The following is a 27,938-nucleotide window of genomic DNA, read 5'->3' as shown; positions in this document are numbered from 1 at the left end:
ATAATACATTTTTCTTCTTTTTTTTCTTGCATGTCTTAAGAGTTGCTGTAATGTGAATTACTGTTGTACTATAAACAGTTATACATTTTCTTCAAATAAATGTTTTCTTTGATAGTATCATTGGTGTTGTTCTCTGAATCTGGAGAGACGGTGTGGGATTAAACCTGTTCATTTTCACTTCAATGATGAAAACATTCATGTTGATGATTTTCTTTATTAGCATCAAGTGGTAAGCATGCGTTTAACGAATTCTCACGATCCAGTTGTATCTCTCCCAGTATTATCATGTTGTATCATTTATTTACCTAATAATATTATTGCACAATATTATTAGATCATTGTTTTGAGGAATCACCACTATTTTCATTCATAAATGCAATTTACACATAGCTATTTTTAATATTTTTTTTTGTACAATGTGTCAAACAGTCCCTCTATCAACCATTGAGAGGAAAATTATATTTTCTGGAATATCCAACACCAAAAGTAAAATATAAACTAACTAAAAAACACATTTTCAGGAGCAATAGTCTGGCAAAGATGAAGTACTTTATAGTACTACTTGTACGCTACTATGGTTTTCGGTTGTCGTTTTTTCCCTGACAGAATACTACTGTAGCAACCATTGTTCTCTGGTTGTGTATTAGTTCTTTTGAAAGCATGTGAGCAACAAAAATTTGGCAAACTCTTGAGATTCATTATATTGCATACGCATGAGTTACTAATTGGGCGCATAACTACAGTAGCCTATACACAGGTCCTGAAAACCACTAAACCAAACAAAATAAATGTACAATCGGCAGTTAAGTTTCAGAAATGGCAGATACATAGGTCACACAAATAGGCAAAACTATGGACATCGTCTGCCATGCAAGTCAAGTAAGACACAAACACTACTTCCATTGGGCCTATTGGATACTGTAGGTAACAGTCTATTGGCTACTGTAGGTAACAGTGTGTGTGTTTTTGTTGGTTTGATGTGCAGGAAGTGGGTTATTTGGTTATGTCCTCTCCAGATAAGGGACAGTCTATTGAACCATTCCTCCCTAACCCTGTACCCTCTCTACTAGAACGTACAAGAGTGTCTGAACACAACCACAACACAGTAAAGCTGCTCACTAATCAATCAAAAATGTGCTATGTTTTATTACACAGACCTGCCTTTAGGTGTGTCGAGAGTTAATACTCTATAGACTTTTGTCTGCACTCCTGAAAGAATACTCTATGTAGGTACAGACCGTCTGTTTCTGTCTGTCAATGTCAATCTAGCTAACTGTCCGTCTGTCTGTCTGTGGTACAAGAATAAAGATATACTAAAAGTCAGTGTCCCAAAAGTGGTTTCTGCCTTTTCCAGTATCCTTCCTGGCTTTTCTTATTATCTCTCTCTATCTCTCTCTTAAACACTACAGTCAGCGAGTGAGAGGAAGAGGGAGGTAAAGGAAAAGGCAGGAATGCCAGTCAAGGCCTACATCAACTAACCCTGGAAAAAGCTACTGGCTACACTGATTTGGATCACAAGTACACACACATGACAAAATGATCATACTCTTAAACATGACCTTGTATTAGTAAGTAGTATTAATAATGGTAGTGGTATGAGGTAGGGGATCAGGAGGGGTTGTTAGGTATTGTATGTCAGTATCAATTTACAAATGTGGTACGCTCTCCAAAAGGTAACACGAACAAGCTTTGGCGTATCTGGATAGAAAGAACTGCTTCTCTGCTGCTCTCTCCTTGCACTCCCTCTCTCTCTCTCTTTCACTTCTTCCTGCTTTCTCTCTTTCCCTACAGTATGCTCCAGTCCTCTCTGTCCCTGTGTCACAAGGGGTTTCTTATCTCCTCCCTCCTTCATTCCCTTCCTGCTCTCTCGCTCTCGCTCTCTCTTTCCCTACTGCACATTTCAATAATGTATGAGACGCAGAGGCAGGAGATAGTGAGTGAGACAGCACACCAAAACAGAGGAAGAAAGATGGATCAAAAAGAAGGGCAGGAGGACGAAGAGAAAAGAGAGCAACAACATCTACACACTAGCGTCATGTTTAAGTGCTAGATGGAAGACCTGGTGTGGAGGAAAAGGGGGCGGGACTGGAGTTTGGATTTGGGTCGATTTGTTTTCTTCTTCTCTCCTATTCCGCTCTCATGTCTGTGTCCTGCCACGCTGGGATTACTCAATAGAAGAAGTACACTATGAGAAAGATGGAGAGGGAGAGAGAGGGATATATAAAGGGTAGAGGGGGGGTAGGGAGGAAGAGAGAGGGGAGAGAGAGGAATATATAAAGGGTAGAGGGGGGGTAGGGAGGAAGAGAGAGGGGAGAGAGAGGAATATATAAAGGGTAGAGGGGGGGTAGGGAGAAAGAGAAATAGGGATATATAAAGGGTAGAGGGGGGGTAGGGAGGAAGAGAGAGGGGAGAGAGAGGAATATATAAAGGGTAGAGGGGGGGTAGGGAGGAAGAGAGAGGGGAGAGAGAGGAATATATATAGGGTAGAGGGGGGGTAGGGAGGAAGAGAGAGGGGAGAGAGAGGGATATAAAGGGTAGAGGGGGGGTAGGGAGAAAGAGAAAGAGGGATATATAAAGGGTAGAGGGGGGGTAGGGAGAAAGAGAAACAGGGATATATAAAGGGTAGAGGGGGGGTAGGGAGAAAGAGAAAGAGGGATATATAAAGGGTAGAGGGGGGGTAGGGAGGAAGAGAAATAGGGGAGATAGAGGGGGAGAGAGAGAGGGATATATATAGGGTAGAGGGGGGTAGGGAGAAAGAGAAATAGGGGAGATAGAGGGGGAGAGAGAGAGGGATATATATAGGGTAGAGGGGGGGTAGGGAGAAAGAGAGAGGGGGAGAGAGAGGGATATAAAGGGTAGAGGGGGGGTAGGGAGAAAGAGAAATAGGGGAGAAAGAGGGGGAGAGAGAGGGATATAAAGGGTAGAGGGGGGGTAGGGAGAAAGAGAAATAGGGGAGAAAGAGGGGGAGAGAGGGATATAAAGGGTAGAGGGGGGGTAGGGAGAAAGAGAAATAGGGGAGATAGAGGGGGAGAGAGAGAGGGATATATATAGGGTAGAGGGGTTGGGGGAGAAAGAGAAAGAGGGGGAGAGAGAGGGATATATAAAGGGTAGAGGGGGGGGGGTAGGGAGAAAGAGGGGGAGAGAGAGGGATATATAAAGGGTAGAGGGGGGGTAGGGAGAAAGAGAAAGAGGGGGAGAGAGAAAGGGATATATATAGGGTAGAGGGGTTGGGGGAGAAAGAGAAGAGGGGGAGAGAGAGGGATATGTAAAGGGTAGAGGGGGGGTAGGGAGAAAGATAAATAGGGGAGAGAGAGGGATATAAAGGGTAGAGGGGGGTAGGGAGAAAGAGAGAGGGGGAGAGAGAGGGATATAAAGGGTAGAGGGGGGGTAGGGAGAAAGAGAAATAGGGGAGATAGAGGGGGAGAGAGAGGGATATAAAGGGTAGAGGGGGGGTAGGGAGAAAGAGATAGAGGGGGAGAGAGAGGGATATATAAACCTATACTGGCAGGGTATAAGGTATAAACTACCTACATATACTGTACAGTATATATGTATATACCACCTATACCTATGTATAATATAAAATACTGTATATATACCTACACACCAAAGGGTACAAGGGGTAGGAAAGAGAATAGGGGAATAGATAACTATATATAACTGGTAGACCTAGGGAGGGCAGGAACAGAGGGAAGAAGAGGAGGAATACAGACCTATAAACCTAGACCTGGGCAACCTACAAGAGGAGGGCAACAACAGAACCTATAAACCGGTACAGGGGACCTATAAAGTATACAGGGGAATAGAGGGAATAACATATAAACCTAGCAGGGCAGCATGTATAAGTACAGGGAATAGAGGAGGGAATAAATAGACAGGCATATAAACCTGTACAGGGCAGCAGGAGAAAACAGAGAGGGAATACAGACTACAGACCTATATAAACCTATACCCTAACAGGGAATAAAGAGAGGGAATAACAGACCTATATATAAACCTAGACCTACAGGAATAAGATAGGGAATAGAGAGGCATATAAACCTATAGGGTAGGGAGAAATAGAATAGGCAGACAGAGGGAACACACCAAACTGGTACAGGGGACTAATAAAGACAGACCCACACATCAAAAGGGTACAGGGCAGCAGGGAATAAAGACAACCTACAGATCCTATATCAAACCTACAGGGTACCTATAACAGATAGGGGAATACAGATCATATAAACCTGTACAGGGGAGGGAATAAAGATAGAGGGAGACAGATGGAGCATGCAAAGGGTACAGGGTAGGCAGAAATAGACAGGGAATAGATACCTATATAAAGGTACAGGGGGGTTCATGGAGGAAACAGATAGGGTACAGACCCATATAAACCTGTAACTGGCAGGGAATAAAATATATACCTATACAGAGGACATATAAACCTAGAGGGGGGTAGGGAGAAAGAGAAAGAGGGGGAGAGAGAGGGATATATAAAGGGTAGAGGGGGGAGTAGGGAGAAAGAGAGAGGGGGGAGAGAGAGGGAGAGAGAGAGGGATATAAAGGGTAGAGGGGGAGGGAGGAAGAGAGAGGGATATAAAGGGTAGAGGGGGGGTAGGGAGAAAGAGAAAGAGGGATATATAAAGGGTAGAGGGGGGGTAGGGAGAAAGAGAAACAGGGATATATAAAGGGTAGAGGGGGGGTAGGGAGAAAGAGAAAGAGGGATATATAAAGGGTAGAGGGGGGGTAGGGAGGAAGAGAAATAGGGAGATAGAGGGGGGAGAGAGAGAGGGATATATATAGGGTAGAGGGGGGGTAGGGAGAAAGAGAAATAGGGGAGATAGAGGGGGAGAGAGAGAGGGATATATATAGGGTAGAGGGGGGGTAGGGAGAAAGAGAGAGGGGGAGAGAGAGGGATATAAAGGGTAGAGGGGGGGGTAGGGAGAAAGAGAAATAGGGGAGAAAGAGGGGGAGAGAGAGGGATATAAAGGGTAGAGGGGGGGTAGGGAGAAAGAGAAATAGGGGAGAAAGAGGGGGAGAGAGGGATATAAAGGGTAGAGGGGGGGTAGGGAGAAAGAGAAATAGGGGAGATAGAGGGGGAGAGAGAGAGGGATATATATAGGGTAGAGGGGTTGGGGGAGAAAGAGAAAAGAGGGGGAGAGAGAGGGATATATAAAGGGTAGAGGGGGGGGATGGAGGAAAGAGGGAGGAGAGGGTATATAAAGGGTAGAGGGGGGGTAGGGAGAAAGAGAAAGAGGGGGAGAGAGAGGGATATATATAGGGTAGAGGGGTTGGGGGAGAAAGAGAGAAAGAGGGGGGAGAGAGAGGGATATGTAAAGGGTAGAGGGGGAGGGAGAAAGATAAATAGGGGAGAGAGAGGGATATAAAGGGTAGAGGGGGTAGGGGGAGAAAGAGAGAGGGGGGAGAGAGAGGGATATAAAGGGTAGAGGGGGGGTAGGGAGAAAGAGAAATAGGGGAGATAGAGGGGGAGAGAGAGGGATATATAAAGGGTAGAAGGGGTAGGGAGAAAGAGATAGAGGGGGAGAGAGAGAGGGATATAAGGGGTAGAGGGGGGGTAGGGAGAAAGAGAAATAGGGGAGATAGAGGGGGAGAGAGAGAGGGATATATATAGGGTAGAGGGGTTGGGGGAGAAAAGAGAAAGAGGGGAGAGAGAGGGATATATAAAGGGTAGAAGGGGTAGGGAGAAAGAGAGAGGGGGGAGAGAGAGGGATATATAAAGGGTAAGAGGGGGGAGTAGGGAGAAAGAGAGAGGGGGGAGAGAGAGGGAGAGAGAGAGGGATATAAAGGGTAGAGGGGGGGTAGGGAGAAAGAGAGGGGAGAGAGAGGGATATAAAGGGTAGAGGGGGGGTAGGGAGAAAGAGAGAGGGGGAGAGAGAGGGATATATAAAGGGTAGAGGGGGGAGTATTGAGAAAGAGAGAGGGGGAGAGAGAGGGAGAGAGAGAGGGATATAAAGGGTAGGGGGAGTAGGGAGAAAGAGAGAGGGGGGAGAGAGAGGGAGAGAGAGAGAGGGATATAAAGGGTAGAGGGGGGAGTAGGGAGAAAGAGAGAGGGGGAGAGAGAGGGATATATAAAGGGTAGAGGGAGAGGGAGAAAGAGAGAGGGGAGAGAGAGGGATATAAAGGGTAGAGGGGGTAGGGAGAAAGAGAGAGGGGGAGAGAGAGGGATATATAAAGGGTAGAGGGGGGTAGGGAGAAAGAGAGAGGGATATATAAAGGGTAGAGGGGGGAGTAGGGAGAAAGAGAGAGGGGGAGAGAGAGGGATATAAAGGGTAGAGGGGGGGTAGGGAGAAAGAGAGAGGGAGAGAGAGGGATATAAAGGGTAGAGGGGGGGTAGGGAGAAAGAGAGAGGGGGAGAGAGAGGAATATATAAAGGGTAGAGGGGGAGGGAGAAAGAGAGAGGGGGAGAGAGAGGGATATAAAGGGTAGAGGGGGGGGGGGTAGGGAGAAAGAGAGAGAGGGAGAGAGGGATATAAAGGGAAGGAGGGGTAGGGAGAAAGAGAGAGGGAGAGAGAGGGATATAAAGGGTATAGGGGGTTAGGGAGAAAGAGAAAGAGGGGGAGAGAGAGGGATATATAAAGGGTAGGGGGGAGTAGGGAGAAAGAGAGAGGGGGAGAGAGAGGGAGAGAGAGAGAGGGATATAAAGGGTAGAGGGGGAGGGAGAAAGAGAGAGGGAGAGAGATGGATATAAAGGGTAGAGGGGGGAGTAGGGGAGAAAGAGAGAGGGGGAGAGAGAGGGATATAAAGGCTACACCTAGGACTCAGCAAAGAGGACACCTAATACATACGTATAAACCTATACTGGGGATGGAATAAACAAGGAACAGGGTACAGACCCATAACACCAAACTGGTACACCTGGGTACCTATAAATATATTGGATAATATACGATATGACACTAAACCGGTACATGGGGTACCTATAAATAGATACCTACAGGGACCTATATACCAAACCTATACTGGGATGGAATAAAGGATAAATACTATATATAATCTATATCAAACTGTACATGGGGTACCTATAAATATAAATATACCTATATCAAACCGGTACACGGGGTACCTATAAATATATATGTATATATACCTATATCAAACCTATACTGGGTACCTAGAACAGAATATGTATATATATACTGTATAAACCTATACTGTACTGTATAAAGTACACCTATATATATGAAATACATATCAAAACCTATACTGGGTACCTATAAATAATATACTATATATACCTATATACCTATACTGTACCTATAAATAGAATACCTATATATACCTATATCACCTATACTGTACCTAATAATATGTATATATAATCTATATCACCTATACTGTACCTATAAATATATACTGTATATATACCCAACATATCAAACCTAACAACCTACCTATAAATACATACTATATATACCTATATAACACTAAAACTGTATACTGGGGTACCTATAAATATACTGTATATATACCTATATCACCTATACTGTACCTATAAAATATACCTATATATACCTATAAAACTGTACTGTACTGTACAAGTAACAGGTATAATATAAAATCTATAAACCTATACTGGAACTAGAAATAAATATACTGGATAAGATACCTTATAAACCTATACTGTACCTATAAGTACATACTGTAATATACTATATACCAAACCTATAACTGGGTACTGATAAATAGATACCTATATATACTATATAAACCTGTACACCTACCTAGAAGATAAAGGACCTACAGATACTGATATGAAAACTGTACAGGGACCTATAAATAGAATACCTATATATACTGATATAAACTGGTACACCTACTGAATAAAAAACAAGGAAGACTGGAATAGACAAATGGATATAAACCTATACTGGGAATGGATAAATACAAGGACTGGATAGATACTATATATCACCTATACTGGGATTAATAATACAAACACCTGACACATACTGGATAAAACTGGACAATGGCAATGGATAAATAGGTACAAACTGGATATATACCAAACACACCAAACCTATACCTGGACCTACAAGATAAATACTGGATATATATGATATAACTGTATACTGGGTACTGTATAAAATATATACTGGATATATACTGTATACATCAAACTGTATACCTAACCTAGAATATATACCTACAGGTATAATCTATACACCAAACCTATACTGTACCTAGAATATATACTGTATATATACTATATAAAACTGTACACCTGGGTACCTATAATATATACTGTATAGATAATCTATAAACCTATACTGTACCTAACAAATATATACTGTATATATACTATATAAAACCTATACTGTACCTATAAATATATATTGTGTAGAGAGAGGGATATATAAAGGGTAGAGGGGGGGTAGGGGAGAAAGAGAGAGGGAGAGAGAGGGATATAAAGGGTAGAGGGGGGTAGGGAGAAAGAGAAAGAGGGGGAGAGAGAGGGATATAAAGGGTAGAGGGGGGGTAGGGAGAAAGAGAGAGGGGGAGAGAGAGGGATATAAAGGGTAGAGGGGGGGAGGGGAGAAAGAGAGAGGGAGAGAGAGGGATATAAAGGGTATGGGGGGGTAGGGAGAAAGAGAAAGAGGGGGAGAGAGAGGGATATAAAGGGTAGAGGGGGGTAGGGAGAAAGAGAGAGGGGGAGAGAGAGGAATATATAAAGGGTAGAAGGGGGGTAGGGAGAAAGAGAGAGGGGGGAGAGAGAGGGATATATAAAGGGTAGAGGGGGGGTAGGGAGAAAGAGAGAGGGGAGAGAGAGGGATATAAAGGGTAGAGGGGGGGTAGGGAGAAAGAGGGGGAGAGAGAGGGATATAAAGGGTAGAGGGGGGGTAGGGAGAAAGAGAGAGGGGGAGAGAGAGGAAATATAAAGGGTAGAAGGGGGGGTAGGGAGAAAGAGAGAGGGGGAGAGAGAGGGATATATAAAGGGTAGAGGGGGGTAGGGAGAAAGAGAGAGGGGGAGAGAGAGGGATATAAAGGGTAGAGGGGGGTAGGGAGAAAGAGAGAGGGGAGAGAGAGGGATATAAAGGGTAGGGGGGGGTAGGAGAAAGAGAGAGAGGGGAGAGAGAGGGATATAAAGGGTAGAGGGGGGTAGGGAGAAAGAGAGAGGGGAGAGAGAGGGATATAAAGGGTAGAGGGGGTAGGGAGAAAGAGAGGGAGGAGGAGAGAGGGGAGAGAGAGGGATATAAAGGGTAGAGGGGGGTAGGGAGAAAGAGAAAGAGGGGGAGAGAGAGGGATATAAAGGGTAGAGGGGGGTAGGGAGAAAGAGAGAGGGGAGAGAGAGGGATATAAAGGGTAGAGGGGGGGTAGGGAGAAAGAGAAAGAGGGGGAGAGAGAGGGATATAAGGGTAGAGGGGGGGTAGGGAGAAAGAGAAAGAGGGGGAGAGAGAGGGATATATGAAGGGTAGAGGGGGGGTAGGGAGAAAGAGAAAGAGGGGGAGAGAGAGGGATATAAAGGGTAGAGGGGGGGTAGGGAGAAAGAGGAGAAGGGGAGATAGAGGAATATATAAAGGGTAGAGGGGGGGGGTAGGGAGAAAGAGAAAGAGGGGGAGAGAGAGGATATAAAGGGTAGAGGGGGGGTAGGGAGAAAGATAAAGAGGGGAGAGAGAGGGATATAAAGGGTAGAGGGGGGGTAGGGAGAAAGAGAGAGGGGGAGAGAGAGGAATATATAAGGGTAGAGGGGGGGTAGGGAGAAAGAGAAAGAGGGGGAGAGAGAGGGATATAAAGGGTAGAGGGGGTAGGGAGAAAGAGAAAGAGGGGGAAAGAGAGGAATAAGGTAGAGGGTGGGAGAAGAGGGGAGAGAGAGGATATAAGGGTAGAGGGGGGTAGGGAGAAAGAGAAGAGGGGGAGAGAGAGGGATATAAAGGGTAGAGGGGGTAGGGAGAAAGAGAAAGAGGGGGAGAGAGAGGGATATAAAGGGTAGAGGGGGGTAGGGAGGAAGAGAAAGGGGGAGATGACGATAAAAAGTAGTGGGGGATATAAAGGGTAGAGGGGGGGGTAGGAGAAGAGAAAGAGGGGGAGAGAGAGGGATATATAAAGGGTAGAGGGTGGGTAGGGAGGAAGAGAGAGGGGGAGAGAGGGATATATTAAAGGGTAGAGGGGGGGTAGGGAGAAAGAGAAAGAGGGGAGAGAGAGGGATATATAAAGGGTAGAGGGGGGTAGGGAGAAGAGAAAGAGGGGAGAGAGATCATTCAATAATTGTGTCAGCGATTTATGGGTTCCTAAATCACAAACTGAAGATACATTAACAATGTGTTACAGCTAAATAATGATCTTTGCATTCAGTGGGCTACATCTACACATGTGTTGTTTCTACTGAATGACTGGTAACAGAGGACTTATACTGTTTCAATCATTTACTGTAATAAGTTGTCATGAATTATTGACATAAGAGTAGGCACTAGGAGACCGTCAGAGCAGGGCAGACCTGGGCCTGTTATAAGTGCACACTGATTATAGCTGTGGCCTTCGCCTTAATATCTACTGCACTTGACTAGTATGGATTCAGAATTACATTAGTGGAAACCAAGACTGTTCTCAGGACAGGCCTGGCTGCAGCTAGATATTGTTAGCATTTTAGCTAACCCTAACCATTTTCCTAACTTTAACCTAATTCTCCTAACCTGCCACGTTAATTCTCCTAACCAGCTACGAAAAGTCAAATGAAGTTTAAAAGACGTGAAGAAACCGTCTAACTTGCTACATGCGAGTGGGTATCAATGAATGGTAATAGCGGAAAGTGAATAATGGTACTTACAGAAAAGGACTCCGACCACAAGAACTCCAATGATACCCATAATGATCATCATCTGGAAAGAAAAGCAAATGGAGAGTTAAAGGCTTTCTTTATTCTTCTATTCTTCTAGTTAATAAACCTGATAGATTTTCCTCGAGATGATTAAACATGTGTTTTTTATTCAGGGATGAAGTCTCTGCGGATTAACGTTAGTCCTGCTGACCAAAAACACACACACACACACACACCAACCCAGCACGATGACAAACACAAAAAGCAGAGCGTAACATTTCATCACACTCCCTTGTGTCCAGTCAGTGTATTTTTGGGGCTATATTGCTATGCAATTAATATTTCCCCATTCCCCGGAGCGCCGCTCCTCTCGCCCACAGACGCTAATTAGGGGATTAGTGCGCGGGAAGGGGGGGGGCAGTGTTCCAGGGACAGACGCTGTGTGTTCGCCTCAGCGCCCTGCACCACCATGGCTCAGTTGGTTGGTGGGGCGTGGTACTGGTTGCAACACCACCGCAGTTGTAGCTCTGAATGATTCCCCCATGGGCCACATACAGTACACTGGATATATATGTTAACTTGAATATATGACAGTACACTGTCACTTTTTTTTTTATTTTATTTTTTATTTTACCTTTATTTTACTAGGCAAGTCAGTTAAGAACAAATTCTTATTTTCAAAGACAGCCTAGGAACAGTGGGTTAACTGCCTTGTTCAGGGGCAGAACAACAGATTTTTACCTTGTCAGCTCGGGGATTTGAACTTGCAACCTTCCGGTTACTAGCCCAACGCTCTAACCACTAGCCTACCCTGTCATAGACAGCCATGTTGTATGGATAGAAAGAGTTGGCTAAATAACCCTATTACATTCATTATCAATATTACCATTACCTTGCAATTCTCCTGAATATGATAATTTTAAGTCCTTTTGGATGAAAGTGTCTGCTAATGTGAATGACAATATAATCATTGATCACTGTCATTACCTTTGCGTTTTTCCACCAGTATTTGCTCTTGAGTTTGGCTGCACAGCTCTCGAACTGGGAGGCCCCGGCCTGGAGAGCATCCGCTCTGTCATCCAGCTCCGACAGCTTCTGGTCCCTCTCCAGAACCTTGTCCACATTCACCCGCATAATATCCACCACCTGGAGAGGAGAGGAGAGGAGAGGAGAGGAGAGGAGAGGGGTAGGTACGTGGGAAGAGGAGAGGAGAGGAGAGGAGAGGGGTAGGTACGTGAGGAGAGGAGATGAGAGGAGAGGAGAGGGGTAGGTACGTGAGGAGAGGAGAGGGGTAGGTACGTGAGGAGAGGAGAGGAGAGGAGAAGAGGAGAGGAGAGGAGAGGCGATGCGAGGCGAGGAGAGGAGAGAGAGGAGAGGAGAGGAGAGGCGAGGAGAGGAAAGGAGAGGAGAGGAGAGGAGAGGATAGGAGAGGAGAGGAGAGGAGAGGAGAGGAGAGGAGAGGAGAGGAGAGGAGAGGAGAGGAGAGGAGAGGAGAGGAGAGGAGAGAGAGGAGAAGAGGAGAGAGAGGAGAGGAGAGGAGAGGAGAGGAGAGGAGAGGAGAGGGGTAGGTACGTGAGGAGAGGAGAGGAGAAGAGGAGAGGAGAGGAGAGGGGTAGGTACGTGAGGAGAGGAGAGGAGAGGAGAAGAGAAGAGGAGAGGAGAGGCGATGCAAGGCGAGGAGAGGAGAGGAGAGGAGAGAGAGGAGAGGAGAGGAGAGGAGAGGAGAGGCGAGGAGAGGAAAGGAGAGGAGAGGAGAGGAGAGGAGAGGAGAGAGAGGAGAAGAGGAGAGAGAGGAGAAGATGAGAGGAGAGGAGAGGAGAGGAGAGGAGAGGAGAGGAGAGGAGAGGAGAGGAGAGGAGAGGAGAGGAGAGGAGAGGAGAGGAGAAGAGGAGAGGCGAGGCGAGGCGAGGAGAGGAATTTACTGACATCCCGAGCCATAGAAGCCCACATCACACAATTTAATACAGCATGAAACCATTCCCAAGCTGCAGTGCAGTCCATTACTAAGATAAATTGATCAACCATGTTATTTTCTTTATGTTAATAGCTAACTGGGAGGCCCCGGCCTGGAGAGCATCCGCTCTGTCATCCAGCTCCGACAGCTTCTGGTCCCTCTCCAGAACCTTGTCCACATTCACCCGTTGGCCATAAAAATAGAATATATAAAACATCATCATAGACAGCCATGTTGTATCGTATGCTAGCCATGTTGTATTGTATGCTAGCCATGTTGTATCGTATGCTAGCCATGTTGTATCGTATGCTAGCCATGTTGTATCGTATGCTAGCCATGTTGTATCATATGCTAGCCATGTTGTATTGTATGCTGGCCATGTTGTATTGTATGCTAGCCATGTTGTATTGTATGCTAGCCATGTTGTATCGTATGCTAGCCATGTTGTATCATATGCTAGCCATGTTGTATCATATGCTGGCCATGTTGTATTGTATGCTGGCCATGTTGTATTGTATGCTAGCCATGTTGTATTGTATGCTAGCCATGTTGTATTGTATGCTAGCCATGTTGTATTGTATGCTAGCCAAATTGATATCTTGGGTATTGTATTTTGGAATAGTTATTATAACATTTCTCAGCGCTTCATTCATTATGCACACACCACAAACACACAGCAATAAAATGACAAATTCATGTGGTCAGGTCGATGGAATATCATGTTGATCCCAGAAAGCCACACCCCCACACCCTGACGGAGACTGGATAGCCAAAGCATTACTGAAATAAATCGTAAAACAAATCAAATTGCATTGTAGAGTAGACTATGCTACTCTATTTTTAGATTTCCCAACAATCAAAGAATGTCAGCTCTGTTTCTACAGCTTGACTCGTGACTGCATTTCAGTCCAGAAGGTTCTTCCTTTACTTCTGCCCTCATTCCTTCCCTTCCCCTATTTCATTGAATTGGAAAAATGAAAGCAAAATGGGGGAAACTAGGTGGCGCTATTGCTTACACCAAGGAGAGTGAATGAGTGCAGAGAGCAGGGAGCCACTGGAAATGCAGCCCAGATCTGGCCTAATTGCTGCTAGTTGTCTCACGCTGTGACGTCAATCCCAGATTGACAAGCTAGCTACTTGCTGTGTTTTAAAATGTTGTACTATATGGTTTGGCACGAGTGGGAGTACTGTTAGGAGCATGGTATCGAAGCCAGGAGCAGGTTGGTTGGTACTGTATGTGCGTGTCACACTAGCTCACCTCCTCCACTTGGGCCTGTGTCTGTTGTAGCCTGCGGTTGCTGGAGGTGTTGGGAGGAGGGGGTGGGGGCCCTCCACCTGGGGCTCCATCTGCTCCTGGGGCCCCTGGGGCTCCGGGAGGTCCAGCTGGGGGAGCAGCATCTGGGGCAGACCTGGGAAGGGGAGAGAGGTAGGAAGGGACAGAGAGGAGAAGAGATGGGAAAGCGAGGGATAGGCGGGGGGATGGAGGGAGATGGGAAGAGAGATGAGGAAGGGGAAGAAAAATAAATGGGGAGATGAGAAAGGGGAGAGGAAGAGAAGGGACAGATGTGAGGGAGAGGGGGAAGGGGAGGAGGAGAACATTTTACATTTAGCAGTCAAGCTGAAACAACTACATTTTAGAGGTGTTGTAACTCAAACTTTTTTCAAAAAATAAGCCTTGATAACAGTACTCAGTGATAAAAGACATTCAAATTAAAAGTTTAAAAACACAGAAGGGCAGGTATAATGAGGAGAGGGGAAAGAGGAGGAGGAGGAGGAGGAGGAGGAAATAAGGGATATGAGCTAAAGGAAGGAATTGGAAGCAAGAGAGGGGAAGAGGGAGAGGAAGTGTATTGGGGAGGCTATATCGCATTAGCTGAAACCAAGACTGTTCTCGGGGCAGGTCTGCCGGTTTTGACTAACAGAAGTGACTTTTCATAGAATATTGGGAGAATGCCCTGAGAACAGTCTTGGTTTTCACTAATGCGATGCATTAGAAAGATGAATGATGAGGTACAGAAAGGAGAAAAGCTGTTGGTGAGGAGAATAAAGGGGATAAAGTCAGAGTTGTACATGGGATAGATGCCTCCCTGAGACAGAGAGAGGGGGGAGAGACAGAACGAGAGAGAGGGGGGGGGAGACATAACGAGAGAGAGAGAGAGAGAGGGAGGGAGACAGAACGAGAGAGAGAGAAAGAGAGAAAGAAAGAAAGAGAAAGAGAGTGGAGAGGGGGACAGAGAGAGATGGAGAGAGAGAGTCAGATTAAGCAAGATGGAGATAAGAAGAGGAGGATGAGAGGAAAGGTCAAAAGAAAAGTAAGGGGGGCTGTAGAGATGGTGAACAGGAGAGATTGGAGAGAACAGGAGAGATTGGAGAGAACAGGAGAGATTGGAGAGAACAGGGAGATTAAGAGAGAGGGATAAGGAGAAAGGGAATAAAAGGAGAGAATAGAGAGAAAACTAAGAAGTGTTAAAAGATGGGGCAAACAACTAATTTGGTTCAGAGAAGGCGAAAGAGAGGGGGAGGAGGGGTGATGAGGGAAAGGGGAGGGGTGAGAGGGGGAGCATTCTAACACAGACAGCCTCCATGGACTCCTATGTGGGTGTTGGTCCTGACTCAGACTATTGAAAATAGCCAAATATACAGTACAGGCAACTATTGCATGAAGAATATAGCCATCATTTGAAAGGCATGAACTTGTTCTATACTGCAGGTGCAGGACAGTCTCATCCCAGATGTCATGCGTAGTACCCTACTGTATTTCCTCCTGTAACAGGAGAAGAAGACAAACATCCTGCACAGTCTTAGCCTCAGCTCAGACCAATCCGTTCACATTGATATTGATTTTCTAATACTTCACAGACATTTGATAACCTGGAAGTCCCTAGAACCATATGGTTCAAACCCCATAGTATAAAGAAAGAAAACATCATTTCAGCTGAAATAAGCCAATTATTAATTAAAATAATCATTCAAAAAATGAATTTATTTTGAAGCCCAGAAGAGGACTGAGGGTAATCAACTACAGTAGACGAGATCCATTATTCAGAGCTGCTGTGACGGGAAAAGACTTGCGTCAGCAAAATACATTAAGCTAGAACAAATCAATAGAGCATAGAAAGAGCCTGACAACATGATATAAATACTCAACATATTAGAATAAAACATGTTTAGTGAATTGAACAAATCAATAGAATAAGTAAAAAAGAGGAAGCCCTGCATTGATACTCACATCTTCTATGCAGCTGCTTGGAACTGACTCACTGTCAGTGAGCTGTGGGGGTAGGGGAGGGGGGCGAGAGAGAGAGAGCGCGAGAGACGAAGGGCGAAGGGTCTGAAGTCAAAAATTTAAAAAGCGAAATCACAAAAAAGCAATGGGAAAAACCTCTGCTGTCGTCCAAAGATGTCCAGAACCTCAGAGACTCGACTGATTAAATTGATGCGTTAATAACAAACGGATGCAGAAGCTGATGCAGTAATCTCAAAGCAATGCTTTAGCACCGCAAGTCATCCCCAAAGTACCGCAATACCCAGGCAAGCGTCGGGTAATAATTCGCTCGAAGAAAGGCAGCGGAACAAGAGGTTGAAAGTGAATACGGCTGATGCACAGATTCTCAATTTCAGTTCGTAAAATCCATAAGAGATAAATCCAAGGATGCTTGGCGAATTTCTTTAGATAATAAATCTATGCAAGAGAAGTCGCGATATTCCAAGAATGCTGAGTCGAGATGCTCAAAATCACACCAATGGTTTAGGTTGCACGTTCCCCTTCAAAACTAAACACAACTGATTTCATGTTCCTTTAGATTACCCAATTATATAATTTCACTATTTTCCGGTGGTCTAATTTCAGAATTATCTAACACCACCGTTGTTCCCCCTCTCCCGGCGAGTGTGTGGAAGCGTACCTGTGTGTGTCGGTTTGTGGGTTTAGTGCGCTAATTTCGTTAGTGTGTTTGTGTGATGGCACTATACTGCAATAATGCGTCGCTCCCCTTCCCCTCTCCAGTTGGACTCATAACGATGGTGCGGTACCTCTTTCCCAGCCCCCTCCCTCCTCTTTCTTGCGCTCCCCTTTCTCTCTCTCCACACTTTGCAGTACTGCAGTTTTCTCTGTGTCGGATAGGGCGGCAGGACGACACTGCGGTACATTGCTTGGTACAGAATGTTGACTCCGCAACCCCCCACCCCACACACACGCGCTCTGGCTTGTAAGTGCTCCCTTCTCCACCGGGACGACTAGGCCTCTCACGAACACCCAGTTGTAGAATAATCACTATCTGTCCCTATGTTTGATTTACTCGTTTCATCATGACCACAACTCGGTTATTCCTCTTTAGTACATTAATACAAAATGAGAGAGAGGACGCAGTGCAAACGTTATTGCACAGCAGTGAGCTGTGGTATGGATCAATATAACCCGGTCGTCGGTTGCATTGAAAACGTGCTAGCCACGCCGTGGCGCAATTTAATATGTGGAATGCTTAGTCAAATATAATATTTGGGTAACTGATTGATTATATATATATATATATACATATCAATTACTGCTATAGGCACATTCACATGGATCAATAATTTAGGTAAAAATAACTAACTACCTTAAGGTCAAATACTAATGTAGGCTTACAACTCAAATGTAATGAGCTTCTGTTTATTATCTTACACAACACATGGTATACCCACAACATGACTTACATTAGTCCCCAATGTGATAACATTAACCGACCATAGAGCATCACATTTTTGTGTGGTTCAAAACATGTATTTTACAGATGTGCGTGTTGATTTAGTGCTAACAATACTAAATGAATCCAACATTTTCCAGCTGTCAACTTAACAGAAAATGTACAATCAGCTTCCTCTTACCAAATGGTGAAAATAAGGGGCTGATATAAATCTAAGTGGCATAACTGAGTAGCTCACATTTCTCTCTTTAGAGTCTGAATGTGGTCCAGTGGGCAGGTTGTTAGTACAGTAGTCATTTAGCATTGTTAGCCAGATCGCTCAGTCCCAGATCAGATCAGCGATGTTTCCCAAAGCGGTTGAAGTGTCGATAGAGGAAGCGGATCCTCTTCTCCATATCATGTTTGTCCTGCGTCATCATCCTGTCTCCTACCATCCTCTTCTTCCTCGTCAGACGCTGCAGCTCATTGCCACGGAAACCCTTCACCCAGACCGGCCCGACGATCAGATCCTTAGGGTGGGCTTTGAAGTCACCTACAGACAACGCGTTAGAGATGTAAGGCCTGTTATAGGAGAGAGACAGTGTGTGTGTAGTTCGACACGTGCCTATGGTGCTGAAATGGGTCAAACCCCATAGAAACTGGACAGCACTTGTGGAAAGCAGCATGTCGCTGAAACTGAAATGGTTTTAGCCTCATAGATTGGGCAGTACTTGTGGACAGTGCCATGGTGCTGAAATGGTTTGAGCCCCCCTAGAGACTGGGCAGCACTTGTGGACAGTGCCATGGTGCTGGAATTGGTTTAACCCCAAAAAGACAGCACTGTACCATTTTGTATCAACTGGCAATATGGCAAAAGCCTTACATTATATTTTTAGCATGGGGCAAAAGTGACATTTTCATCATGTGTCCATTTTCATATCTACCTGGTAACCAAGAGTATATTTTAAGTTAGTGCAGAGGACAGTGTCATGTTGCTGAAATGGTTCGAGTCCCAAGAGACTGGGCAGCACTTTCATAAAGATATTAAAGTTATTAAAGACTCAATGTCTTGACATCAGGTCAAATGAGCTATGATTTGATGCTGATAACTTCTCAATTACCTAAAATTCCTATGTTGTCATAAACCCCAAACATGCTCCTCTTCTCAGTCCACCTGTCCACCTTCTTCAGCTCAGGAATGGCATTCATACGGACTGGACAGCACACACCTGTAACACACATTTTGATCTCATTGGCTGGGCTACTTCCAGTACCAATAGAATGTTAAATTGACAAGAATAACTATAATGACTAATGCTACAGTATAAACAACGATTGTATGACACCTAATGTTTCAGTGTACTGTTTGTGGTACACACATTAAAACAGATAGCCTTAATATGACGTATCAAATTCACAGGGCCCTGGTTGGAAAATTGTGAGCTCACAAAATAGGCCTATTATGACATTTACAGCAGCTACAAAACATTGCATCTGAATTTCAATGTATTATACACATACCAGTGCGTATCTGTCTGGTTGTTTGTAGTGTGGAGTGGCAAAGAGACACCCCAGCCTTCAGCCACCCTCTCAACAGAGACATGGCTCACCTGAAATACACACAGAGGTCGTCAGTCATTGTTGAAAGGTAAAATAGCTAGCTAAAACTTACTAGATAACTAAATAAGAAAATGTACAGTACAGCACATGACAAAACATATTGCTACAGCCTAGTAACTTACCTAGCTACGGGTGTAATATTAGGTACAATGTTTGCAAAAACAAGAGAGGTAGCTTCTGTAGCTAAAATAAAAATATGTTCCTCTTTGCCTACAAGTTGACCTAGCTAAGCTAGCTCAGCCAGCTAGCGTAGCAAACAGGCAAGACCATGTTTACCTGAAGTGTTGCACGTCTTTATGACCTTGTAGTCGTCAAGCTAATATGATAATAAAAATCTAATACAAAACAAAGGCACGCATTAATAGTTGTTCATTAACTATAGACAAATCGAAATTCACGTTTTAAAGCGTCGACATGTATAAAGTCATGCATGCCATACGGGCACCTCCATTTTACTATTATTCCCACGATGCAACGCGCATTTACCGTAAAACTCCTAAACATCCGCATCAAAAAATTATCTGTTCTATCTGTGGCTTTCATTTTTTTGAAGGTCTACAAACGGAACTACTGTAGACTACATTTTATCCACTAGGTGGACACATTCAGTTCATACATTTCCCCACACCACATACGCATAAACACTATGAAGACACACTCACACCTTGTGTTGGTTTCAGTCTTACTATAACAAAAACAGCTGACTGGAATAAGGCGTTTGTTTCAAAGAAGCAAGCACAGCAGAAATTAATTCAGTCTAATTTTCAGTTCTGCTTTGACGTCAGTGTCCTTCAGCGGAAAACAAAAATGAAAAACACATTACTAAAAATATAACAACATTCCATTGATGGCCCGACACCTATATTGACTTCTGATACTCATGCATGCCCAGATGTTGTGATAATATTGCAGGGGGCTGCATGTTTTGGTAAATCTACTGGCCGGGTTTACAAAGCATTTGCACAAGTGCAATATACAGGAAAGGCCATTTTGGAATCTTTATATGAAGAATGTCTCATGTTATATGGCAGAGGAGATATTCTATCAATAATAACTTGTGATATGAATGATTATTGTGGATAGGTAAGAAATGGGATTTATTTTAAAATGCATTTTTTAAAAACCAAACCCAAGTATTTAAAAACCCAAACATTCAAAGTAAACAGTTTGAGAGAATAATAGCTGCATTTATTGAGACTTTACAGCCTGGTGTATCATTGTTCTACATAGCTGTTTTTTATTATTATTCTGTGTACACACAGTGTACTCAGTGGTGTAAAGTACTTAAGTCAAAATACTTGAAAGTCATATTTAAATCGTTTTTGAGGGTATCTGTACTTTACTATTTTTATTTTGGACAACTTTTACTTACTCCACTACATTCTTAAAGACAATACTGTACTTTTTACGCCATACATTTTCCCTATGGTCAAATTCTTGCACTTATCAAGAGAACACGTGGTCGTCCCTACTGCCTCCTTGGACTCACTTAACACAAATGCATCTTTTGTAAATTATGTCTGAGTGTTAGAGTGTGCACTTGGCTGTCCATACACTTTAAAACAAGAAAATTGTGCTGTCGGCTTTGCACCTTTACTCCTATGTTCATGTACATATTACCTCAATTACCTCGACTAACCTGTTCCCCAGAACATTGACTAGGTACCCCGTATATATACTGTTGCCTCGTTATTGTTATTTTATTATGTTACTTTAGTTTATTTAGTACATTTTTTTTTTTTATGCATCGTTGGTTAAGGGTTTGTAAGTAAGCATTTCACAGCAAGGTCTGCACCTGTTTTATTCGGTACATGTGACAAATACATTTTGTTTGGATTAATATAAGGAATTTTAAATGATTTATACTTTTACTTTTGATACTTAAGTATATTTAAAACCAAATACTTGTATACTTTTACTCAATAAGTATTTTACTGGCTGACTTTCACTTTTACTTGAGTAACTTTCTATTTAAGGAATCTATGCTTTTACTCAAGTATGACAACTGGGTACTTTTTCCACCACTGAGTGTACTGTAGATAACTGTAGACCTTCAGGTTCAACATCTGGATTAAAAATCAGCTGAACAGAACAGAAAAATGTAATATAAGGTGCCTTCAGAAAGTATTCACACCCCTACATTTCTTCCACAATTTATTGTGTTACAGCCTGAATTAAAAAAAGAAGAAGCAGACATTGAAGAATATCCCTTTGAACATGGTGAAGTTATTAATTACACTTTGAATGGTGTATAAATAGACCCAGTCACTAAAAAGATACAAGCATCCTTCCTACTCAGTTGCCGGAGAGGAAGGAAACAGCTCAGGGATTTCACCATGAAGCCAATGGTGACTTTAAAAGAGTTAGAGTTTAATGGCTGTGATAGGAGAAAACTGAGGATGGATTAACAACATTGTAGTTACTCTGCAATACTAACCTACAGTAACTGACAGAGTAATAAAAAAAGGAAACCTGTACAGAATAAAAATATTCCAAAACATGCATCCTGTTTGCAACAAGGTACTAAAGTAATACTGCAAAAAAAATTGGCAAATCAATTAACTTCTTGTCCTGAATACAAAGTGTTATGTTTGGAGCAAATCCAACACAACACACTACTGAGTACCACTCTCCATATTTTCAAGCATAGTGGTGGCTGCATCATGTTATGGGTATGTAATCGTTTGTAATTGTTAAGTATTGGGGAGTTTTCCAGGATAAAAAAATAAACGGAATGGAGCTAAGCACAGGCAAAATTCTAGAGGAAAATCTGGTTTCCACCAGACTCTGGGAGATTAAATATTTAACTTTCATCAGGAGAATAACCTAAAACACAAGACCAAATCTACACTGGAGTTACTTACCTAGAAGACAGTGAATGTTCCTGAGTGACCAGGTTACAGTTTTGACTTAAATCTGCTTGAAAATCTATGGCAAGATCTGAAATTGGCTGTCTAGCAGTGTGTACAGTTGCATGCACAGTCAGATTAATATAATAGTTTGTTTAAAAACGTTTACAACATTTGAAAAAAGTCAAGGGGTCTGAATACTTTCCTAATGCACTGTAAACAGTGTCCCCTGACCCCCTCCCTGCCTCGGCCTCCAGTATCTATGCTGCAATAGTCTATGTGCCGGGGCCTAGGGTCAGTCTTTTATATCTGGTGTAATTATCCTGTCTTATCTGGTGTCCTGTGTGAATTTAAGTGTGCTCCCTCTAATTCTCTCACTCTCCCTCTCTTCCTCCCCTCCCAGAGGATCTGAGCCCTAGGACCATGCCTCAGGACTACCTGGTCTCATGACTCCTAGCTGTCCCCAGTCCACCTGGTCATGCTGCTGCTCCAGTTTCAACTGTTCTGCCTGCGACTATGGAACCCTGACCTGTTCACCGGACGTTCTACCTCTCTCTCTACCGCACCTGCTGTCTCAACCTCTGAATGACGATGCTAGTCATCTGGCCTTAATGGACATGTACCATCTCCACCTGGCACAGCCAGAAGAGGACTGGCCATCTCTCAGAGCCTGGTTTTTCTCTAGGTTTCTTCCTAGGTTCCTGCCTTTCTAGGGAGTTTTTCTGAGCCACCGTGCTTCTACTGTACATCTGCATTGCTTGCTGTTTGGGGTTTTAGGCTGGATTTCTGTACAGCACGTTGTGACATCTGCTGATATAAAAAGGGCTTTATAAATACGTTTGATTGATTGGTTAAAGTGTTTACATGACTATTGCCATACTCGGCCTACTGCCATAATCAGTTTAATATCTAATTATTAGTGTGCATGTAAACGTATTCAATGATCAACAAAAAATTTGACAGAACTTAAAGAATTTTGAAAAGAATAATGGGCAATTTTTACACAATCCAGTTGTGGAAAGCTGTTAGAGACTTACCCAGGAAGACTCACAGCTGTAATCTCTGCCAAAGGTGATTCTAACATGTATTGACTCAGGGGGTTGAATACTTATCTTTCATATTTGTTTTTACAAATGTTAGAATTCTCCTTTCACTTTGACGTATTTTTGGTAGTTGACAAAACAATTACAATTAAATATATTTAAATTCCACTTTGTAACACAACAAAATGTGGAAAAATCAAAGGGTGTTATACTTTCTGAAGGCTCTGTACATTCTTTCAGCAGACAATCTAGCTTATCTCATCACTCATCCGCCTCCTCTCAGCTGCCAGTAAAAGGCTGGCCATGGGAGCCTACTGATATTGCCAGACAGGGTTCAAATTCCTTCTGTTTCATTTTTCTGTATTTATATGTTTGTATATCTATGTATGTTTGTATGTATGTATGTATGTATGTATGTATGTATGTATGTATGTATGTATGTATGTACGTACAGTGGGGCAAAAAAGTATTTAGTCAGCCACCAATTGTGCAATTTCTCCGACTTAAAAAGATGAGAGAGGCCTGTAATTTTCATCATAGGTACACTTCAACTATGACAGACAAAATTAGGGAAAAAATCCAGAAAATCACATTGTAGGATTTTTAATGAATTTATTTGCAAATTATGGTGGAAAATAAGTATTTGGTCACCTACAAACAAGCAAGATTTCTGGCTCTCACAGACCTGTAACAACTTCTTTAAGAGGCTCCTCTGTCCTCCACTCGTTACCTGTATTAATGGCACCTGTTTGAACTTGTTATCAGTATAAAAGACACCTGTCCACCACCTTAAACAGTCACACTCCAAACTCCACTATGGCCAAGACCAAAGAGCTGTCAAAGGACACCAGAAGCAAAATTGTAGACCTGCACCAGGCTGGGAAGACTGAATCTGCAATAGGTAAGCAGCTTGGTTTGAAGAAATCAACTGTGGGAGCAATTATTAGGAAATGGAAGACATACAAGACCACTGATAATCTCCCTCGATCTGGGGCTCCACGCAAGATCTCACCCCGTGGGGTCAAAATGATCACAAGAACGGTGAGCAAAAATCCCAGAACCACACGGGGGGACCTAGTGAATGATCTGCAGAGAGCCGGGACCAAAGTAACAAAGCCTACCATCAGTAACACACACCGCCAGGGACTCAAATCCTGCAGTGCCAGACGTGTCCCCCTGCTTAAGCCAGTACATGTCCAGGCCCGTCTGAAGTTTGCTAGAGAGCATTTGGATGATCCAGAAGAAGAGTGGGAGAATGTCATACGGTCAGATGAAACCAAAATATAACTGTTTGGTAAAAACTGTTTGGTAAAAACATCCAAAGAACACCATACCTACTGTGAAGCATGGGGGTGGAAACATCATGCTTTGGGGCTGTTTTTCTGCAAAGGGACCAGGACGACTGATCCGTGTAAAGGAAAGAATTAATGGGGCCATGTATTGTGAGATTTTGAGTGAAAACCTCCTTCCATCAGCAAGGGCATTGAAGATGAAACGTGGCTGGGTCTTTCAGCATGACAATGATCCCAAACACACCGCCCGGGCAACGAAGGAGTGGCTTCGTAAGAAGCATTTCAAGGTCCTGGAGTGGCCTAGCCAGTCTCCAGATCTCAAACCCATAGAAAATCTTTGGGGGGAGTTGAAAGTCCGTGTTGCCCAGCAACAGCCCCAAAACATCACTGCTCTAGAGGAGTTCTGCATGGAGGAATGGGCCAAAGTTCCAGCAACAGTGTGTGAAAGCCTTGTGAAGACTTACAGAAAACATTTGACCTCTGTCATTGCCAACAAAGGGTATATAACAAAGTATTGAGATAAACTTTTATTATTGACCAAATACTTATTTTCCACCATAATTTGCAAATAAATTCATTAAAAATCCTACAATGTGATTTCTGGATTTTTTTTTCTAATTTTGTCTGTCATAGTTGAAGTGTACCTATGATGAAAATTACTCTTATCTTTTTAAGTGGGAGAACTTGCACAATTGGTGGCTGACTAAATACTTTTTTGCCCCACTGTATGTATGTATGTATGTATGTAAGTAAGCATGTATGTATGTATGTAGGTAGGTAGGTAGGTAGGTATGTATGTATGTATGTATAATGTATTATTGTTATTGCTCTAGGGATACAATTATTGTTTGGATAACCTTATTTACTATTATGTATTGATTTAGAATCTTCTTTTTATTTCACTCTGTTACGCTCGTTGATGGAAGGATTGGACCAAGGTAGACGTACATCTTAATTTTATTCAATGAACACCGAAAATGCAACAAATACAAACAAAACGTAAAGTTTAGTAGGGCTAAACAGCACAGTACCAAAACAAGATCCCACAAACTACAGGTGGGAAGAAGCTGCCAAAGTATGATCCCCAATCAGAGACAACGATAGACAGCTGCCTCTGATTGGGAACCATACCCGGCTAACAAAGAAATAGAAAACAGAGATTGCAGGAAGAAAAATTATCAGCGAACTATTACAGTGTTTATGTGTCAATTAATGGGTTACCAACTGGCAATTTGACACAAAAATCTAATTTCATTCATTCATTCACTGAAGTGAAGTGTATTGAAATACTTCACAGCTCAAAGTTTGATTCGTTTTATTTGATGTATGCCTATATGAGCCCAGTTTAAATCGACCAACCACAAAATGCTAATTCAAATACAAATTCAACATCAAAATGCTATGCACAATTAAGAGGGATTTGAACTTTAATTCCTATAGCTTTGTAACATTAGTGTGCTGGATTGAGGTCGAGATTGAGCTATGTGACGTGATGAGAGAGTGGGACAGGAACAAATTAGTTATCCTGTTGAAACATTTCTACTGAAGATATCTAGTTGAAATATTTTCCGACTTCATGTTGATTTGCATACTGTAGGTTTTTTTCATCCTCATTGTCATCTATTGTTTCCATGTGAGGGGCATCTGTCTGTTTAAGACTTTCCCTCATCACTGCCTAACTGTGTATTTAAATACAGTATGTACATTTAAAGATCAGCAGGAGGAAAGACCACCTCACGAATTTGATTCACAGACCCCGAAAGCCAGCAAGAAGAGAGAGAAGGAGGGGGTGGGGGTTGTGGTCCCAATGTACTGACTGAGCCACCAAATATGGGCCAAAAACAGACAGCCTGTGATTTCAACAGGTTTACATGGAAACGTTTTGAGGTTTTGAAGAGAGTAGTGGGTGTGGGGGTTGATAGATGAGATAAAAATATTAAAAGATGTGTCCAACACAGAGAGATTCACTGCTGTCTGAACCAGGGGGGAATATGGCAGCTACAAGAACACAAACAACTCTTGGGGCTTCACCCACACATTTTCATCTATCCATCTATACATCCATCCATCCATCTACAGTTGAAGTCAGAAGTTTAATACACTCTAGCCAAATACATTTAAACTCATTTTTTCACAATTCCTGACATTTAATCCTAGTAAAAATTCCCTGTTTTAGGTCAGTTAGGATCACCACTTTATTTTAAGAATGTGAAATGTCAGAATAATAGTAGAGAGAATGATTTATTTCAGCTTTTATTTCTTTCATCTCATTCCCAGTGGTTCAGAAGTTTACATACACTCAATTAGTATTTGGTAGCATTGCCTTTAAATTGTTTAACTTGGGTCAAACGTTTTGGGTAGCCTTCCACATGCTTCCCACAATAGGTTGGGTGAATTTTGGTCCATTCCTCCTGACAGAGCTGGTGTAACTGAGTCAGGTTTGTAGGCTTCCTTGCTCGCACACACTTTTTCAGTTCACAAATCTTCTATAGGATTGAGGTCAGGGCTTTGTGATGGCCTCTCCAATACCTTGACTTTGTTGTCCTTAAGCCATTTTGCCACAACTTTGGAAGTATGCTTGGGGTCATTGTCCATTTGGAAGACCCATTTGCAACCAAGCTTTAACTTCCTGACTGATGTCTTGAGATGTTGTTTCAATATATCCACATAATTTTCCCGCCTCATGATGTCATCTATTTTGTGAAGTGCACCAGTCCCTCCTGCAGCAAAGTACCCCCACAACATGATGCTGCCATTGGGACACGGTTGGGATGGTTTTCTTCAGCTTGCTTTACTGTGGATATAGATACTTTTGTACCTTTTTCCTCCAGCATCTTCACAAGGTCCTTTTCTGTTGTTCTGGGATTGATTTGCATTTGTCGCACCAAAGTATGTTAATCTCTAGAAGATGAGTGGTATGACGGCTGCGTGGTCCCATGGTGTTTATATTTGCATACTATTGTTTGTACAGATGAACGCGGTACCTTCAGGCGTTTGGAAATTGCTCCCAAGGATGAACCAGACTTGTGGAGATTTCCCCATGAAAAGAGGCACTGTGTTTGAAGGTAGGCCTCGAAATACATCCACAGGTACACCTCCAATTGACTCAAATGATGTCAATTAGCCTCACAGAAGCTTCTAAAGCCATGACATCATTTTCAGGAATTTTCCAAACTGTTTAAAAGCACAGTCAACTTAGTGTATGTAAACTTCTGACTCACTGGAATTGTGATACAGTGAATTAAAAGTTAAATAATCTGTCTGTTAACAATTGATGGAAAAATTACTTGTGTCATGCACAAAGTAGATGTCCTAACCAACTTGCCAAAACTATAGTTTGTTAACAAGAAATGTGTGAAGTGGTTTAAAAACAAGTTTAAATGAATCCAACCTAAGTGTATGTAAACTTCCGATTTCAACTATCTATCTAACTATCCATCCATCCATCCATCCACCCATCCGCCTAACGTCTGTCTGTCTGACTGACTGACTGACTGTGTCTGAAACTATAGAGCAGTGTAGGTGGTATGATGGGAACCTGATGCTATAAACTCAAATACTGTCCCTAAACTTCAGAATAGCCCTGTATGACTGAGGCAGAGAGCGAGAAAGAGAGAGACGTAAAGGGAGATGGAAGTCACTATCATCATCATCATCATGTATTCTCCATCAAAACAAAGCCAACCACCATTCAATGACTTGCATTACTGGAACCGGCCCTGTCCTCCCATGTATGCTGGTGAGCTGGTAACTTACAGCAGTG

At 43.0% G+C, this 27,938-nt stretch overlaps 2 protein-coding genes across 3 annotated transcripts; both read right to left on the bottom strand.

Annotated features, from left to right (window-relative positions):
• Positions 1 to 194: 194 nt before the first annotated feature.
• LOC110509655 (vesicle-associated membrane protein 1) lies at positions 195 to 16,131 on the bottom strand. The gene is made up of 5 exons (XM_036969127.2): positions 15,937 to 16,131; positions 13,966 to 14,116; positions 11,741 to 11,899; positions 10,763 to 10,814; positions 195 to 2,185 (listed from the first exon to the last, which is right to left on the bottom strand). Coding segments are annotated over exons 1-5 (381 nt in total). The 5' UTR covers positions 15,939 to 16,131; the 3' UTR covers positions 195 to 2,168.
• A 1,211-nt stretch (positions 16,132 to 17,342) lies between these two features.
• On the bottom strand, positions 17,343 to 19,540 carry mrpl51 (mitochondrial ribosomal protein L51). Of its 2 annotated transcripts, none has more exons than XM_021590639.3 (4): positions 19,268 to 19,540; positions 18,893 to 18,981; positions 18,493 to 18,600; positions 17,343 to 17,924 (listed from the first exon to the last, which is right to left on the bottom strand). In XM_021590639.3, the coding sequence occupies exons 2-4, from the start codon at positions 18,972 to 18,974 to the stop codon at positions 17,728 to 17,730; spliced, it is 387 nt and encodes a 128-aa protein (XP_021446314.1). In that variant the 5' UTR covers positions 18,975 to 18,981; positions 19,268 to 19,540; the 3' UTR covers positions 17,343 to 17,727. The 2 variants fall into 2 exon arrangements, with proteins under 2 accessions (XP_021446314.1, XP_021446322.1); XM_021590647.3 differs by having other exon boundaries at positions 19,114 to 19,525.
• Positions 19,541 to 27,938: the final 8,398 nt, after the last annotated feature.

This window comes from Oncorhynchus mykiss, chromosome 3, assembly GCF_057628025.1.
Source record: "Oncorhynchus mykiss isolate SJ-2025 chromosome 3, ASM5762802v1, whole genome shotgun sequence".
Lineage (NCBI taxonomy): Eukaryota > Metazoa > Chordata > Actinopteri > Salmoniformes > Salmonidae > Oncorhynchus > Oncorhynchus mykiss.
This window is presented reverse-complemented; position numbering and strand designations above follow the sequence as displayed.